The following is a 17,375-nucleotide window of genomic DNA, read 5'->3' as shown; positions in this document are numbered from 1 at the left end:
AAACAATCCCCAGTCCTGAGTGTTATCATAAAGATTATTAACATATTTTAAAGTTGAACAATTTGTAAACTAATCAAATTAATGATGGAGGAGAAAACCTATACTCTTGAGCATTACCTTGTACTGTACATTTTACACATAGTATTTATTTTGTCTTTCAACAGACATTTTCTTAGCCTGCTAATGGGATTCCAAGAACAGGGGTCATCCTCTTATGAACTAAGTCTTTTATTAGAAGCCTACTGATCTCAAGGGACTGTGCTTGATGCAATATGTGCTCTTGTAATTATTCTACCAACCTATATATGTAATAAGTGCGATTAAAGCCATTTGCCAGCAAGGGAATATGTTCAAAGAGATTAAGGAACCTGTCCAAAGTCACAGAGCTGGTAATCAGGAGAATCAAAATTTGAACTGAGATCTACCTAATTCCAGGGCCTGCTTTCTTTCCAGTTTTCACACAGCACCCTTGTTTTTGAACAGACAATTGAAGATTGAAACCTGCTTGTTAGAGCCTCTAATATTAATAGTTATAGCATAAGTGTACACTTACACAAATAAAGTTGAATCCATACCTGAAATCTTTCAGATTGATTTAAATATTGGACAGGTAAATTGCATAATATATGAGGAAAAAACAAAAAAACAAAGCCACTAGAATATAATTACTATAAAAGAAAGCATGTATCTCGGTAAATCCAAATATTTTTTGTGTCTTTGTCAAAATGAAAAGAGCAATGATATTGCTTTAAAATGTATACCCTGTGTCTTAGTCTGTCTGGGATGCTTTAACAGAATACTATTGGCTGGATAATTTATTGCATACATTTCTGGAGGCTGGGAAGTCCATGATCAATCAAGGTGCCAGTAGAATCAGTGTCTAGTAAAGGGCTCACTGTCTGCTTCATAGATGGTTCCTTGTTGCTGTGTCCTTTCACGGCAGAGGGGTCTAGTGAGCTCCTTTGAGTTTCTTTTATAAGGGCACCATTCCCATTTACGAGGATAGAGTCCTCATGGCTTAATCACTTCCCAAAGGCCCACCTCTTAGTACTGTCACACTGGGTATTAGGTTCCAATATATGAATTTCGGAGGGACGTCAACATTCAGACCATAGCATTCTATCCCTGGGCCCCCAATATTCATGTCCTTCTTATGTGCAAAATACACTTATGTGATCTCGATAGCCCCCAAATTCTTAACTTGTTCCAACACTAACTCAAAAGTCTATAGTCATCTCTATATCTTATCTAAATCAGATATGAGTGAAACTTAAGATATGATTTATTGTTCTGCTGTGAACCTATAAAATCAAACATGTTATCTGCTTCCAAAATACAATGGTGCACTGGGCATAGGATAAACATTTCCATTCCAAAAGGGAGAAAGAAGAAAGAGGTAATAGATCCTGACCAAACACCAAAACCAAAACGGAAAACATTAAATCTTAAGGCTCCAAGATAATCTTTTCTTCAGAGCATATTTGGTGAGAGCTCAGAAGAAGAGGAAAGCTGTAGAGAAAGCATTAATATTCTCGAATAAACTCCTCCAAATTTTGCCTTCTGGACACACTGGTGTGGCGATTGGGCCCCAAAAGTTCCAGGGGGGCCTGCCTCCATAATTTTTCTGGGTGTAGCCCATTTTCCACCTCTCATAGGTTGGAATCTCATGCCTGTGGCTCTCCCAGGCTGAAGTTGCAAGCTGGTGGCTCTAGCAGTCTGAAGTTTCCAGGTGACTCCACCCCCACAGCTCTGCTTGGCATTGCCCTATAAGGGACACTGCAGTGGCCCAACCCCATGGCTCCATTATGCATTGCCCTAATAATAGGAGCTCTCTACTGTGGCCCCACCCCTGTGGCAGTTATCTACCCCAACCCCAAGGCTCTCTGTGACATTTTTTGAAATTTAGATCAAGGTAGCCAGGCCCTTGCTGCATGTGCACTCTGCATCCTGGTGGAAATTGCAGTAGGTGAACCTCACCAAGACTTACTATATTTGACTTCCAAAGGGACAGCCTGAGTTGCATGAGGGCCTGCTTGCACCACAGCTGGGCTGGCTAAAGAGCACCACACGGAAAGATGGGGAGAAGAGCCTTGAAATTGTTCTGCTTCCGAGCCTCTGGCATTCTGAGCCTGTGATGGATGGGGTAGCCTTGAAGACCTCCAAAATGCTTTTGAGGTCATTCTTACATTGTCTTGATAAATAGCACCTGGCTTCCACCCATCTATAGTAATCTCTTGATCAAATGATCCCTTGGCCACACCCTTGATATTCTCTCTCTCAAATGCTTGTTCATTTCTTTACAAGATGGCCAGGCTGACGATTTTCCAAATCTTTTTCTGCTTTCATTTTGGTTATAAATTCCATTTGCAATTCCTTTCTCTTCTTGAATTTTACTATAAGCAGTGCAACAAAGCCAAGTACCTCCTTTAACACTTAGAGATTTCTTCTGGGAGATATACTATTTTATTGCTGTTAAGTTCTGCTTTCCACAAAACACTAGGATGCAAACACAATTCAACCAATTTCTGTGTCAGTTCACTCATGAGGGTAGAACTCTCATGACAATCACTTCTCAAAGCCTCCACCTCCACCTTTTAAGACTTCTTTTTTTTTTTTTTTTTTTTTTTTTGAGATGGAGTCTCCCTCTGTCCCCCAGGCAGGAGTGCAGTGGCCGGATCTCGACTCACTGCAGCCTCTGCCTCCCGGGTTCAAGCAATTCTCCTGGCTCAGCCTCCCAAGTAGCTGGGATTAACGGGCACCTGCCACCAGGCCCAGCGAATTTTTTTTTTTTTTTTTTTTTAATTTTTACTAGAGATGGGGTTTCACCATGTTGGCCAGACTGGTTTTGAACTCCTGACCTCAAGTGCTCCACCCGCATTGGTCTCCCAAAGTGCTGGGATTACAGGCATGAGCCACTGCACCAGGCCTAATACTGTTATATGAGATATTAGGTGTCAACATATGAATTTTGGGGAGACACCAACATTAAGAACATAGCACCATGATTTAGTGGGATAGTTGCATATTAGAGTTTGCTATGTTAAAGAAACTACATTCCCTGCATATAAGAAAAAATTTGTTATAAATTTGAGATTTTTTATTGATTTTATGCATTGCAAAAAGTATAGCCTTCTCTCAATGGATTGTCTATTAACATAAGTTAAAAATATCTCCTGAGAAAAATAAGAAATAACATTGCATATATACCTTAGCTTAGAGATTTCATTTTCCATTTAATGAAAAGAAAGGTAAATATTAGAAAATTCTATTTTGAATGAAATTTATTTTTGACCACTTGTATCAAAGTAAATAAATTCAGATTTAGTTTTTTTCAATTTTGGTTGCTTGTGCCATTAAACTTCAGATATTTTAGGCAGGTAGGTAGTATTTTGGAAAAGAAAAGGCTGAAAATACTGTGTGAACAGTAATAACAAAAGGGCAAACTAAGAAAAAGTTATGTTTGACCTTGAGTTTTTAAGTTTATTTGTTCCAATAAAGTTTTTTCAGGATACTCTTCAGTGTATCAAAAAATGATTTAACCTTGTGTTAAGTCAGTTGGTTATGTACATATTTTATCCAGCGTATTGGAAAAAATTATACTCTAACTGTTAATATTCTCTGAACAGTAGTAGTTGGGTATGATTCTGAACTATAGTTTACCACTGAACTCTTTTATATTTTGTGAGCAAAATTGTTTAAAATTTCTAGCAATTATGTTCACTACAGCTCGTCATTTAAAGGATAACTGTTTCTATACCCCTAGACCTGAAGAGCCTCATATTAAAGTGTCAATATTGTAGTCTAAATCTATTGTTTGTTTATTGCTCTGGGAATCCAGTTTGTGTTGTGAGGGGGCAATTCTGTGTTTGGATTTAAAAATCTAAATCATAACCCATGCAGTGTTAGTCTAATTAATCTTGGAAAAAGGAATCTAGATGTCAGCATGTTACTGGTGAAATCGCATGAAATATGTTTTAAGAGTTTGTTCTGAAGACAAAAATAAAAACACTGAAAGAGACAAATAGAATATTTTGTGTTCACATATTCCGAAACCCAATAGCTCTTGCATTTGGATTTTTAGAAAATTTAGATATCCACTGTAGCCCACCAAAAAAAAAAAAAAAAGGAGGAAATTGAAATAATACTTCCCACCCCCCGACCTCCACTAATTTATAATATTCTAGAGTGTTTCTTTCTTGGTAAGATATTGCATTTTAGTACTTTTGAAAAAAAAAATTCTATCATTCACAGTCCATTACAAACAGTAGATTTCACAGGCTATTTTATGCCAATGGTGTTGATGTGCTGCTGTTTACAATACAATAAAAGTTAATGGAAGGGAGCAAAATACAATTCAGTTACTATAGAAATGTTTCCAAACCAGTAAAATAAATTGAAATTAACTGCCATTTCTAAAATGTCTTAGAATTTCAGTGTCAATCATGTCTTTCAGTTTTGTCCCTTGAACCTTGAATACATTAAATTTGCATATATGTTTAGGGAGTTTTTTTCTTTTTCTTTTTTTGCAAATGTCATGTGTTCCACATGCTTGTAAAAATAGGGACATTTTAAGTATTACCCTCATTTGAGTTTTCAGTCATTTTCAACAACCTCATCTATTCCAAATACAAGGGGTGGAGTATGCGAAAAGAATAAGTAGATTAGGGATCAGTAGGTTTACTTCAGGTCCAGTTACTTCCTAATTCAGGCATGCAGCGTTGCCAGACTATTGTACAATGTTCTTGTTCATAGTATAGGGCTTCTATTTATTCAGTGATTCTCTAACATTTCTTAACAGGAATTTGGCTGAGGTTGAATCTAGGACAGAGGAGGACTGTTCTATCAATTCTCTCACTTACTCTTCCTTTTTGCTGGGACTACCTAGAACACTGATACAGTTTGGATATTTTTTCCTGTCCAAATATCTTGTTGAATCATAATCCGCAGTGCTAGAGATGGGGTCTGGTGGGAGGTGGTGGGTCATGGGGCAGATCCCTTATGGCTTGTGCTGTCTTCATGATAGTGGTCATTTAAAGGTGTGTGGCACCTCCCTACCTGCATCTTGCTCCTGTTTTGCCATGTGATGTGTCTGGTCCCCCTTCTTCCTCTGTCATGATTATAAGTTTCTTGACGCCTCCCTAGAGGCCTAACAGATGATGCCAGCACTATTCTTCTTGTAAACCTTGAAGAACCATGAGCCAATTAAGCCTCTTTTCTTTATAAATTACCCAGTCTGAGGTATTTATTTGTAGAAATGCCAGAATGGTCTAATGCAAACACATTTGAAAATGCTTGTAATATGTTACACTCTTCTACATTTTTATTTTAGAAATATATTTATAATTGCAGGAATATGAGAAGACCAGATACTAAACTCATGTAAATAACTATACTTGATATGTGTCCCAGAGGCAAATGCTTTTCAAAGACTTCAGTTTTTATTAAGACTCTCTAACAAAGACATTCCTATGTATATGTGAGTTGAATATAATACTTCTTATAGTAAGTACTTATAGTCAGGCTCAGACTATCACATTTCTGTGTATTGTGAAGGATTTATCACCAGCAGAATGGCCCAGAAAGTTTCAAAGCAAAAGGAATATACTTTACCAAGTGCATGAAGCAATGTTACTTTGTTTACTTCACAGGTTAGAGAGAATTGTCATCATCCTACTAATGTATTTTTAGTCAGTCTTGTTTTCAAAACAAGTGTACTACAGTTTAAACAGTCTGCTTTATAAAACTTCACATTCATTAACAGGAATACTCTTTGGATGGTAAATATTGAAATGGCTATATTTGACCTTCTGTTATAAGCAATTTAAAAATAGGTAAGAGAAAGGATGGGATTAAATGATGTTAAATCTAATATTCCTAATCTATATGGAGAGTACATATTATTTGAAATGAGAATGTAGAGGCAAGAAATACTAGAAAATAATGGGCCATGGATGCCTTCAGCTCTAATAATGGCTTAAATCTGAAAAAGATTTCTAAATACAGTATGAATTTCTTTTTTTATTTTATTTATTATTATTATTATTATTTTTTGAGACAAAGTCTTGCTCTGTCGCCGAGGCTGAAGTGCAGCGGCACAATCTTGCCTCACTGCAACCTCTGTCTCCCGGATTCAAGCGATTCTTCTGCCCCAGCCTCCTGAGTAGCTGGGACTACAGGCATGCAACACCACGCCCGGCTAATTTTTGTATTTTTAGTAGAGATGGCGATTCACCATATTGGCCAGGCTGGTCTTGAACTCCTGACCTCAGGTGATCCGCCTACCTCAGCCTCCCAAAATGCTGGGATTACAGGCGTGAGCCACCACTCCTGGCCACAGTATTAATTTCTATGCTTTGACATTACGTATTTACACTTATTTAAGTGTCCCAGTATAAACTACTATACTAAGGAGAGGCACAAGTTTATTTTGGACATTTGATCAATATCACTATTCAAAAGTTAGCATATAATCTACTTTCAGGCACTGTCAGCTCTGATCTTCCTGCACTGTGACATATACTAAAAGGAAAAGCTACTTTCCATCCCAGCAAAGTCTCATTGATGCACTATGATATTTAATATTGGAAAAATAAACTTTCAATATTCTATCATAACAGTTGGAAATGTTGGCCATCCTTCATGTTCCTGTCATTTCTTAAAGCTTTTATTTGTTTTGAAAAATTGATTTTGGACCTTGGTGCCTAAGTTTTATTTGTGATACTGTTTGTTACTATCAAGTAGGATTGCATTAAAGAGTAAGCAGGCAAAATGTTCACAGAGGCAAAAATGGAACAAATCACTTCAGAGCTGCTCGTTGTAGGTTTCAGGAAATAATTTTTTTTAAATGGTTTGCACAGTAACACCAAAGGAGACATACATAATTGTTAGCAAAGACTAAAATTCCTTGGCCCTAAGGTTATGTAAAGCATGATCTTTTTTTCCCAGGTGTTTTTAACTAAAGCTCTGGCTCCATGATCCTTCCCTGAAGATTAGTCTACCTGGGTCATTTTCCCACCCACCCACTCTTTGTCACTCTTCATCAGCTAGAAACCATTATCCACCCACCCTCCCACTGGCCACTGTCATGAATCTTCCACTTTCTTTGTCACGTTAAATCACTTTCTACCGCCATCTAATATTATCATCTGTTTACCAGACTACAGTTTTTCATAGCCTTTGTTTAATCTCACCCCATTTTTTCAGTGCTAATTGTTTTTCTTTCTCATCACTTTCTTTTTGTTTTTCACACTATGCTACTTTAAGTCATGTCCTATCTTCTCTACACATCTCATTGTGCTCTTATTCTTCTAGAAAAATATCAGGGGAAATTATTAGTGTCAGGGTCTCTCAAAAGAGGGGATCAATGAGCATACTTGGTTCTCTCTTCTGAAGACAGATGGTGTTTTAGTCAAGCTAGATACTCTGCACCATATTACCCAGCGAATGGGTGTCATGGATGGTTTTTGATTTAGGAAGATACATGTTAGATGAAAAAAATATGAGGAATATTAGTTAGTGGTAGTTCTAGTTATCCTGGCTTTGCCTCTTTGCCCTCTTCCTGTGCCAGAAACCTGACTTATGTGGACTACCTCACCCAGGCTCTTTTACCTTCCCACATCAAGTTGGATTTCCTCCATGAATTGCATTGCAAGGACATTAGATAGTAGACAGAAAAAGAAGTCAGAATATTTATTCATCCCCTTTCCATCTACGCTCAACTACAATGATTTAGCAGTGGCTGAGCCTATCTACTAAAGACCACTGCTCTTGTTGGATGGCTTTATTCCCCTCAGCTGCATTTTTCACTAGCTTCTGGTAACAGACCTAGTAAAAAGCAATGCATTATTTGTACCTTTGCATGTCCATCTTTATAAATAATTCTTTATTAAACTCTCTTCAACTATTATTTAAAGATATGTTTTCTATTTTCTGCAGCAATTCTGACTAATATAAAAGAGATTGGAAGGGATTAAAAATAAGGTGACAAGTTAGAATAATTTTGCAGTATTCCTGGTGTGAGGGGATATGAGCCTTTACTTGGGATAATGGCAGCAAGAATTCTTTTAAAAAATGAGAGTGTCTTAAAATATATTAAAAAGAAAAAGATAGTAGGATTTAATGTTTGATTTGATATATTTATAAACTCTAAAATTTTAGGGGATTACCTTTCCAAACATAGTCATACAGTGAGGGATAAGTTGACCTTAATGGATCACTGATTGTTTAGGTATTTCCTTCAAATCAATATATAAACTCTTTATAACTCAAATAAATCAGTTCTGAGCTCATGTTACTCTGTAATCTTGATTCCTTCATAAAAGTAATAACAGAATTTGGTGATTGCGTTCTGTATCTTATTTTTTACTTTTGAAAATATGAATAAAGACTTTATAACCTTTTTTTTTTTTTTTTTGAGACAGAGTCTTGCTCTGTCACCCAGGCTGGAGTGCAATGGCACGATCACGGCTCACTGCAAACTCCGCCTCCCAGGTTCAAGGGATTCTCCTGCCTCAGTTTCCCGAGTAGTTGGGATTACAGGCGCCCACCGCCACACCCAGCTATTTTGGTATTTTTAGTAGAGACGGGGTTTCACCATGTTGATCAGGCTGGTTTCGAACTCCTGACCTCAGGTGATCAGCTTGCCTTGGCCTCCCAAAATGCTGGGATTACAGGTGTCAGCTACCACGCCTGGCCTATAGTCATTTTTAAATAATAAATTACAGTGATTGCTGAGCATAAAGTAATATTTTAAGATAACATTTAGATTCTTAAAGTAAATCTGGGGAGATAAAGAACGGAAAATAAGAGAGTATTACTAGTGAAATGTCTATTGACATACCAACTCAGTGCAGAAAGCCCTGTCAAAGCCACCAATATCCTAATGCTGTATCCTCCCATAACATTAACTATGAGATTTTAACTCAACAAAAGCTGAGAACTGTGTAACTGGGGCATTTGTTTCTTAAGTATTTAAACTAGATTAGTCAGAAAAACAAATTTAGAATAATATTACTCAGAAATATACTAATTTAGCATGATAAATGCTAACTAAAAAAATGAATAATCAAGAGTATTGTAATAGAGTATATCAAGCTGTGAGGCAACAGTTAAGCCAAAACCATGTTCTGGATGGCCACCTTTTCTTTTTCTTTCTTTTTTTTTTTTTTTTCTTTTTTGAGTCAGACTCTTGCTCTGTCACCCAGGCTGGAGTGCAGTGGTGTGATCTTGGCTCACTGCAACCTCTGCCTCTCGGGTTCAAGCAATGGCCACCTTTTCTATTTGTCATAATTACATTGAGCTTTAGCAGGATAGCATCCAACTCGACTCAAAGGGAAAAACTCCCAAAAGGAGTATTTCTTTGATTTATTTATTTTTGCCAAATATCAACGCTTTTCTTCTGAAAGATATAGTCTATGAAATAAAAATTAGGAACCTAGTGCTTGAGTGGAATTCTGGAAACAGTACAATACATAATGCTGTTACAGTGAATAGAGACGTAACTATAGTAAGCAGCTTTTAAATAGGCTTTAGATATATAGTCAGTACCTGTGAAACTACAGCCCACACAGCAGCTCTGTTTATTCTTTTTTGTGTGTCTACTGAATACCTGTAAATGAAAGATTTATTAAATGTACTCTTCACATTTCTCTGTTAATTAAGCAAATGCAGTTTTATATAGACAACTGGTCATATAACTTTTCTCTTAAAAATGATAGTCATCATCATTTTTAGGCAACATTGACTACTTTTCCCCTAAACCTAACGACACCTCAGCATTAGTTAAGGGTTTGTTTGTTAAACGTTTCTCTCATACCTTCACATTTCATGTTTATTTTTTATTAGCTCCATGTACTTCCTGTCTTAGTCTGGTTTTTGTTGCTACGAGAAAATACTACAGATTTGTTAATTTACAAAGAAAATAAGTTTAGTTGGCTCATGGTTCTGGAGGCTGGAAAATTGAAGAACATGGCACTGGCGTCTGGTGTCATCCCATGGTGGAAGGGTATCACATGGCCAGAGAGCACACTCCGGAGAGAGCTAAGATTCAACTACCAGTACTTTTATTTACTAGTTTTTTTCTACCTCTCTTTTGCCAAGTTACTTAAATTTTCTGCATCTTAGTTTCCTCATCTGCAAAATGAACTTTACTTGTATTAGTCCATTCTTACACTGCCCTAAAGAACTATCTGAGACTAGGTAATTTATAAAGAAAAAAATTTTTAATTGACCCACAGTTCCATAGGCTGTACAGGAGACATGGCTGCGGAAGCCTGAGAAAACTTACAATCATGGCAGAAGGGCAAAAAGGAAGCAAACATGTCTTCACATGGCAGCAGGAAGAGGGAGTGTAGGGGGGAGGTGCTACACACTTTTAAACAACCAGATCTTGTGAGAACTCACTCACTCACAGGAGAATAGCAAGGGAGAAATCCGCCCCCATGATCCAATCACCTCCCACCAGGTCCCTCCCTCAACACTGGAGATTACAATTCAACATGAGGTTTGGGTGGAGACACGGAGCCAAACCATATCACTACCACTGCACAAAAGAGTTTTTGAGAGTATTAAATAAAATAGAATATATAAATTGCCTCTCCCGCTGGCCTAGTTCTAGTGCACCCAAGTGCTTAATAAATATCACCTGTGGTTACCGCTGAATAATTAAAAAGACTTACTTTTGGAATGCCAATTGGCAGATTCTTACAATAACTTTATTTTTCTTACAAAAGTAAACTGAATCTCTTATGCATCGAGATCGTTAAAAATGATGATTAACTTTTTGAGCCCATATTTAATGATTTAACTATCACCTTTGCATCTAACGAGATTCACATTAAATGTTTTGAGGCTTTCAACATTTCCTGTAAATTTTTATTTTATTCTAAAAATCTTGAAATCTACATATAAGGTGAAAGGCTCTTATAATAATCACCCATCACCAAGATTCAATTAATTATTAACATTTTGCCACATTTATTTTATCTTTTTTGTATGAATTTATACAGTCAAAGAAAAATGGTGGGAATAGTTTATATAAATAGCTCACACATAATTAATTATAGTAAGGTGTCCTTTTCATTCTAATTTCACTTATTATTTTAGCAATGGTATCTATGTTTGCAAGAGTACATAGATAATTAAAGTTGTGTGCACATCTAGGTTTTTACATCAAAATTCAAAACATCTAAAGTGTACCAATCTGGATTTTTGAAATGTTTACATCCTTCATATGCACAGTATCTGTTCTGAGATGAATTTTTAGCTAGATTTTATATTATGAATAGTATTCAGTGACTTAATATATGACAGGTTTCCAATTTTATTTCTTTTATTTCTATTGTCTTTTAGTTGTAGTGAATTATCTGATGACATTTGGCGTATCAGAATACAAATAAAAAATCAAAAAATTTAAAATATCTACTTTAGTTGATAATATAAATTTACCCAGCATTTAAAAAATAGGACTGTAAAGCTTCCTATAAACAGTAAATTGTATTTGAAATTTTGATAGTTTTTCAGTTACTACTGAATGAGGAATATGCCAAACATTAATTTGCAGTCATTAAAATCTAATTTAAAAAAAAGTAAATATTACTGGAAATACAGTACCTTTTTTCCTTAATGAACATGTCAGAATTTCTGAAAGTACATCTCAAAATTAATACAGAGAAATAGTATGTTTTTATAAGTTAGGGAATTTTCATCTTCTCCATTTATTATTTGTCAATCTTGAGAAAATAGAAGCACAAAGAAAACTCTATCACTGTTTAAAATTATTTAAACCCAAACCACTGAACAGATTTACCATATCTTATTTACTGGATAGGAACCTGGATTCCCTCAAATGACTAATTCACATTTGTGATGCTCACTCTACTGTTTACATTTAAACATCAGAAAGAATAATTATAGAACAATTTTTATCTGCAACTAAACTGTTTTATGACCATTAAATTTGCATAATACATTATTATCTGCCACACTTATTTCCCTCTACCCCATCCCATCTCACCTTGAAAGTAAAAGTGCTCATAAAATCTCAGTGGCTGAAAAGGTTTATAGCAGTTTCACAGCCACTTCATTTCCAGGTAGTAGACACATTTCTTCCAGGATCTATAATTTAATCATTTTACATGTGAAAAAAGTAGGGCAATGACCTTTAGATTTAGGTATTTAAGTTAAGAACAACCAGAAGGAGATATATATGTATATATGTAAATATGTGTATATATATACACACATACACACACACACACACACATAAATATATCAATTATGAATTTTAAAATGGTGGATGGTATTTGTTTCTGGTGAAGCAGGCTTTAATGGTGAAAGAATCACATTCTTTTTTTTTCCAGTGGTTGCACCAAGCTAAATCTGAGCAAAGCTAGCTCCTGTGCCCAATCCTGCATTCTCTTAACCGGTAATAAAGAACTTTGCTGGCCTGACAGGTTGTCACAGCAATTATTCACACGAAGTTCTGTAGCAGTTGTATCTGTCAGCCCATGTAGTATTGAATATTTTAACTGGCAGTCTTCCAAGACTGAACATTAATCTTACCATCTCCTATTACAGTCCCTAATCAAGATATTCCAGGGGTGATTGCACTAACATTGTTTGAAGACTACATCTACTGGACTGATGGGAAAACCAAGTCACTCAGCCGTGCCCATAAAACATCGGGAGCAGACAGACTCTCACTGATTAACTCATGGCATGCCATCACAGATATCCAGGTGTATCATTCTTATAGACAACCTGATGGTAATTATTCTTTCCATGATTTCCATAAATGCATTAACATCTTTCAGTAACATTCCATTTTTTATTATTTCAAGGTTAAATGTAATTTTATTTTTGATGAAGATTACTAGATTTAATTATTTAGCATCACTTTATGGAAGAATTCAGTCAATATGAAGTACTGCTCTTAAGGCATATGATTAGAAGCTCAGTAATAGGACAAAGAATTATGGATTTGTTCAACTCATATTAAGCTAAAATGATAATAATGCATTTGGTCAGATAAGTGAAGACTATATTCTTGAAATAATTTGTTTACAAAATAGAGGATCCTTAGTTTCTGGAATGCTGAGTAGGAGGAATTATGTTTAAGTAGCTCTAGGGTTTTAAAACTGACAACTCTATCAAGTTTTCTTCAGCATATGTTTAATAGGAATTTCATCTGGCCTTGTGAAATAAAGGTTTGATAATTTTCCTTAAAAAAAAAAACCTATCTGGCCTATAAAGCAAAGTCATTACACTAGTAGTTGTAGATCATTGTTTCATTGTTTTATTTTATGTTTGTATTTCTGAACATATGTTTGTCTTCATCCAAAATGCTTCTAGTCTTTGTGTACTTTTCTCATGGACAGTTTTTTCCTACTAAAATTTTTGTTTTGTAGAAATGCACCTTTAAAATTATTGAATGGTAAAATTAATGTCAGTGGACAATGAGTAGCATTTGTGACAAAGTAAAATTATATTTATAGTCTTGATGAGTTCTTGATTACAAAGATTTATTCCAATTCGAGTTATGCAGCTTAAAAGTCCTATCTCTAATCCCATGTTATATTATTAGTCTTGATTATCTTGTTTTGTTGTTGTTGTTTCTTTCTTATCTGTAGTCTCCAAACATCTCTGCATGATAAATAATGGTGGTTGCAGTCATTTGTGCCTTTTAGCCCCTGGAAAAACCCACACTTGTGCATGTCCCACTAACTTCTATCTGGCAGCTGATAATAGGACTTGCTTATCCAACTGCACAGCCAGCCAGGTGAGTGGAGGTCTGGGAATCTTATTATAGAGTATATAGTGAAACATCGGTTCTTTTGTTTAGCATAACATTGAATGATCATTCCATACATTGTAGAGATGGTCACAGAATAAAGGAAAACACTATAACATCTCATTAAAATGGGATCTTAGCTATTAGGAAGAATAAATAAAGGCCAAAAAGGAAACAAACAAACAAAAAAAAAAAAAGAGAGAGAGAGAGAAAAGAAAAAATTATTTCACAGATCCACACAAATAATTACTCATATCCTAAGTGGGCATAACAGCAAGAGCAGAGGAGATTTTATGTAGTTTAATAAGGCAAGGTGATTAAGGAGTTGGGTAGGTAAAGTGAGGTGGAGTTTAAACAGAGGAGGAAATCTCTCAGGATAATCTGCTCTATGTCACTGTCCCCACTCTCCATTTCTTAGAATAGGTGATCTGGGAAAGATAAATTCAATAGAGAGTAAGTCTCTAGATTTTGTTTTTATTAAAATAAGTTATGTGATCAAAATAATTTTCTTCTGAAACCTCTTTTTCTTTAAAACTTAATTATTCTCAGCTGAAGATATCCCAGGAGTTAACTTGTCTACTGTACTTGATTTTATTACTTTCAAATTTTGGACAATAGTCATATGACATTATAAAACTGTACTTTGTAACATGTGAGCCACTATCTTGTTGGATTTAAGATAAAACTGTCAAACTATATTTTGTCTTTAAAATGACTAAATGTATTTTTAGAATTCTGTGTTTGAGTTCACTGATTTTCTAGTTACTAGCAATGATTTCATTGCAAGAGACTGAATTTCTCTTAGATTGTTTTTATCTTCAAAATGGAGAAGCTAAATTTAGCTCAGCTTGCCTTTCAGATTAGATTTAGGAGTATCATACATGAAAGAACTGCATAAATAACAACAATTACGACTTTTTCAGGGAGTCAGAATGTGTAGAGGTTAAGGGCATAGACTCTGAAGCCAGACCCTTTGTGATCATAACGCACACTCGGCTTTAAATTGAGTTTGTTACTTCTTGGTACCTTGGTTTTCTCATCTTTTAAATGGGATTATAATATTTGTATGCCATATACAGATTAAATGGGAAAAGTTCCTGGTACATAGTAGGTGTTGTTATTATTACTCTTGCCCTATACTGCAGCTGAAATTTATGTAAAAAAGTTATGTATATAATTAGTGTGAGCTGCCCTCAAGAGGTTCTGATGGCTCTTTGAAAGCACAAGCCGTAGACTCTGCTTTTATTACAAAATGTGTTATTCTAATTCTAAGTCCCTGAGTATTTGCATAAAAAAATATTATTTTTAAAGAGCTGGAAATGTAAGTTACTATGAGAGATAAAATTAGCAATTGAATTATTCCTAGTGGTAAAATTAAAGAGAGAAATCACATTTTTTAATATTTTAAAATAGAATTATTAACACTATTGGTGCTATTTAGTCAAATTTTCAGGTAACCTCCATCCAGGTTATTCTAAAATAATCTTTGGTCCTTTGCTTTGGAACGATCATACATATATCAGTCTGTTGAGGCCCAAAACCAAGGCTGTCACTGGCTTCGTAGATATGATGCCTGCCTGAGTCACTACAGTGGCGATGACTTAATAGCCAACTAAAAATAGAGCAAAATCACAGTATTCTCTGAAGCACAGATGAACATCTCAAATAGCAAGGCACAGAGAATAAAACATCAGCCTCACTACAGGCATCAAAGGGATAACACTTTTCAAATATTATATATGAAAACCTATAACTCTTTATCCAATGCCAACAAATTAGATTAGTCGAATAAATGAAGACCTAACTCACCCTGAAAGTATTATTTATCTAATAAAATTATTTCCCAATTTGGTTTCCATGATGACAACACTAAAATATTTATATTTTTGAAATACCCCCAATAGTCTATCATGAATTTTTAAAAACTTAACAATAGCAAGACAGAGCAAACAAATCCAAATATGGACAATACTTTTCAACTATACTTCTGAAAACAACAAAAAAAGAGGAGGTATCACTTCATTAGTTTCATCTTCAAGGAAAAAGTTAATTGCCCAGGCCTGGTAGCTCACGCCTGTAATCCCAGCACTTTGGGAGGATGAGGCAGGTGGATCACTTGAGGTCAGGAGTTGGAGAGCCGTCTGGCCAACATAGTGAAACCTCATCTCTACTAAAAAATATTACAAATTAGCTGGGCATGGTGGCAAGGGCCTGTAATCCCAGCTACTCGGGAGGGTGAGGCATGAAGATTGCTTGAACCCAGGAGGCGGAGGCTGAAGTGAGCCAAGATCATGACACTGCACTCCAGCCTAGGCAACAGAGTGAAACTCTTGTCTCAAAAAATAAAAACAAATAAAAAAAGAAAGAAAAAAAGTTCATGAAGAACAGGTAATGCAAACTGTTAGTGGTCATCCCTGTAAATCATCTCGTTTATGAGGCCATTTTACCTCTGATTCTTTTCTAATCTAATGAGAGGAAAATCTATCTCTTGTATACTTCTTGGAGAAAAATCAGTTTGTAGAAACATGATTTTCAGTGAGGTAGACCTTTAAAGGAAGCAAATAATCTAGGCAGTTAAGAATCATGCTAGTAAGCATCCCGATGAAAATTTTGCTTTCTTAATTTGTTCTTACTTAGGGATTTTGATTTATCATCTAATGATTGTCAACAAATGACATGTTCCCCAAATAGTATTATTTTAGAAACAAACAGGCAAATCACATCAATAAGAATTCTATTAGGATTGAAAACATAATCTGAGAATCTAGTAAAAATTAAGATTAAGTTCAATTCATATAACACTAGTCATTTCAAATATTTAATGAAAATCATTTTAATTAGAAAAAAGTCATCTGAATAATGGCTTTACTTAAGCTTTAAAATAGGGACTTTTCTTGTTTCAACTAAACTTTACCATATTGGGATTGCATTTTATCCTTGTATTCATATTAGTAGACACGTATTTAGTAGTTTTTTTATAGCTTTTACTTGTGGGTGATAATTACAGTCTACAGTTTATTTTATGGTGATATTAGTCTTATAGAACATTTATGATGAGGACTGTTTTATATTTATATTTAGCATTAATCTTTTTTAAGTTACTGAATTTAAGTATGTAAAAATGAAGCTAAGACATGAAATAGAAGAGATCTTCCTGTGAGAATAAAATATTGATTAACATGAAAAATAAGATATTTTACCCAGGCCTCCCTTAACTCAAAACCCTTTAATGTTATTATCAAAGTCAAATGAAGAGCAAAATCATTATATCATATATAATTCCAACAGTTCATGTTTATTTAAATCGGGTTCATTTAGTGAATTTAAAAATACAACTTAGATGTTTTTCCAATCACGATTGGGAAGACGTTGAGGATACTCAGGGGACCTGATGTTCTCATACTAACGTGTTTTAATATATTGTAATGACCAGAAATATTTAATGTTAAGGGTAACTGCTTTCCCTCATATCCCCACACAGTCACTATCTATAAAGGTAAGTTTTCCCCTCTTATATTTTATGAAAAAAAAAAAAAACACAACAGACATGTACAAGCTAAGCAAATATGGAAAAATCAGTTGAACG

General features: G+C 35.1%; 1 protein-coding gene across 1 annotated transcript in view; it reads left to right on the top strand.

Moving 5' to 3' along the window:
- The window catches only part of LRP1B (LDL receptor related protein 1B), a 1,896,287-nt gene that overhangs the window by 1,656,622 nt on the left and 222,290 nt on the right, over positions 1-17,375 (top strand). The window contains exons 61-62 of the mRNA XM_054478394.2: positions 12,577-12,765; positions 13,629-13,777. Of these exons, the coding sequence (XP_054334369.1) occupies positions 12,577-12,765; positions 13,629-13,777 (338 nt within the window). The remainder of the gene's footprint in view (positions 1-12,576; positions 12,766-13,628; positions 13,778-17,375) is intronic.

Source organism: Pongo pygmaeus, chromosome 11, assembly GCF_028885625.2.
Source record: "Pongo pygmaeus isolate AG05252 chromosome 11, NHGRI_mPonPyg2-v2.0_pri, whole genome shotgun sequence".
Classification (NCBI taxonomy): Eukaryota; Metazoa; Chordata; class Mammalia; order Primates; family Hominidae; genus Pongo; species Pongo pygmaeus.
The sequence above is the reverse complement of the archived record's forward strand: the minus strand, read 5'-3'. Positions and strand labels throughout refer to the sequence as shown.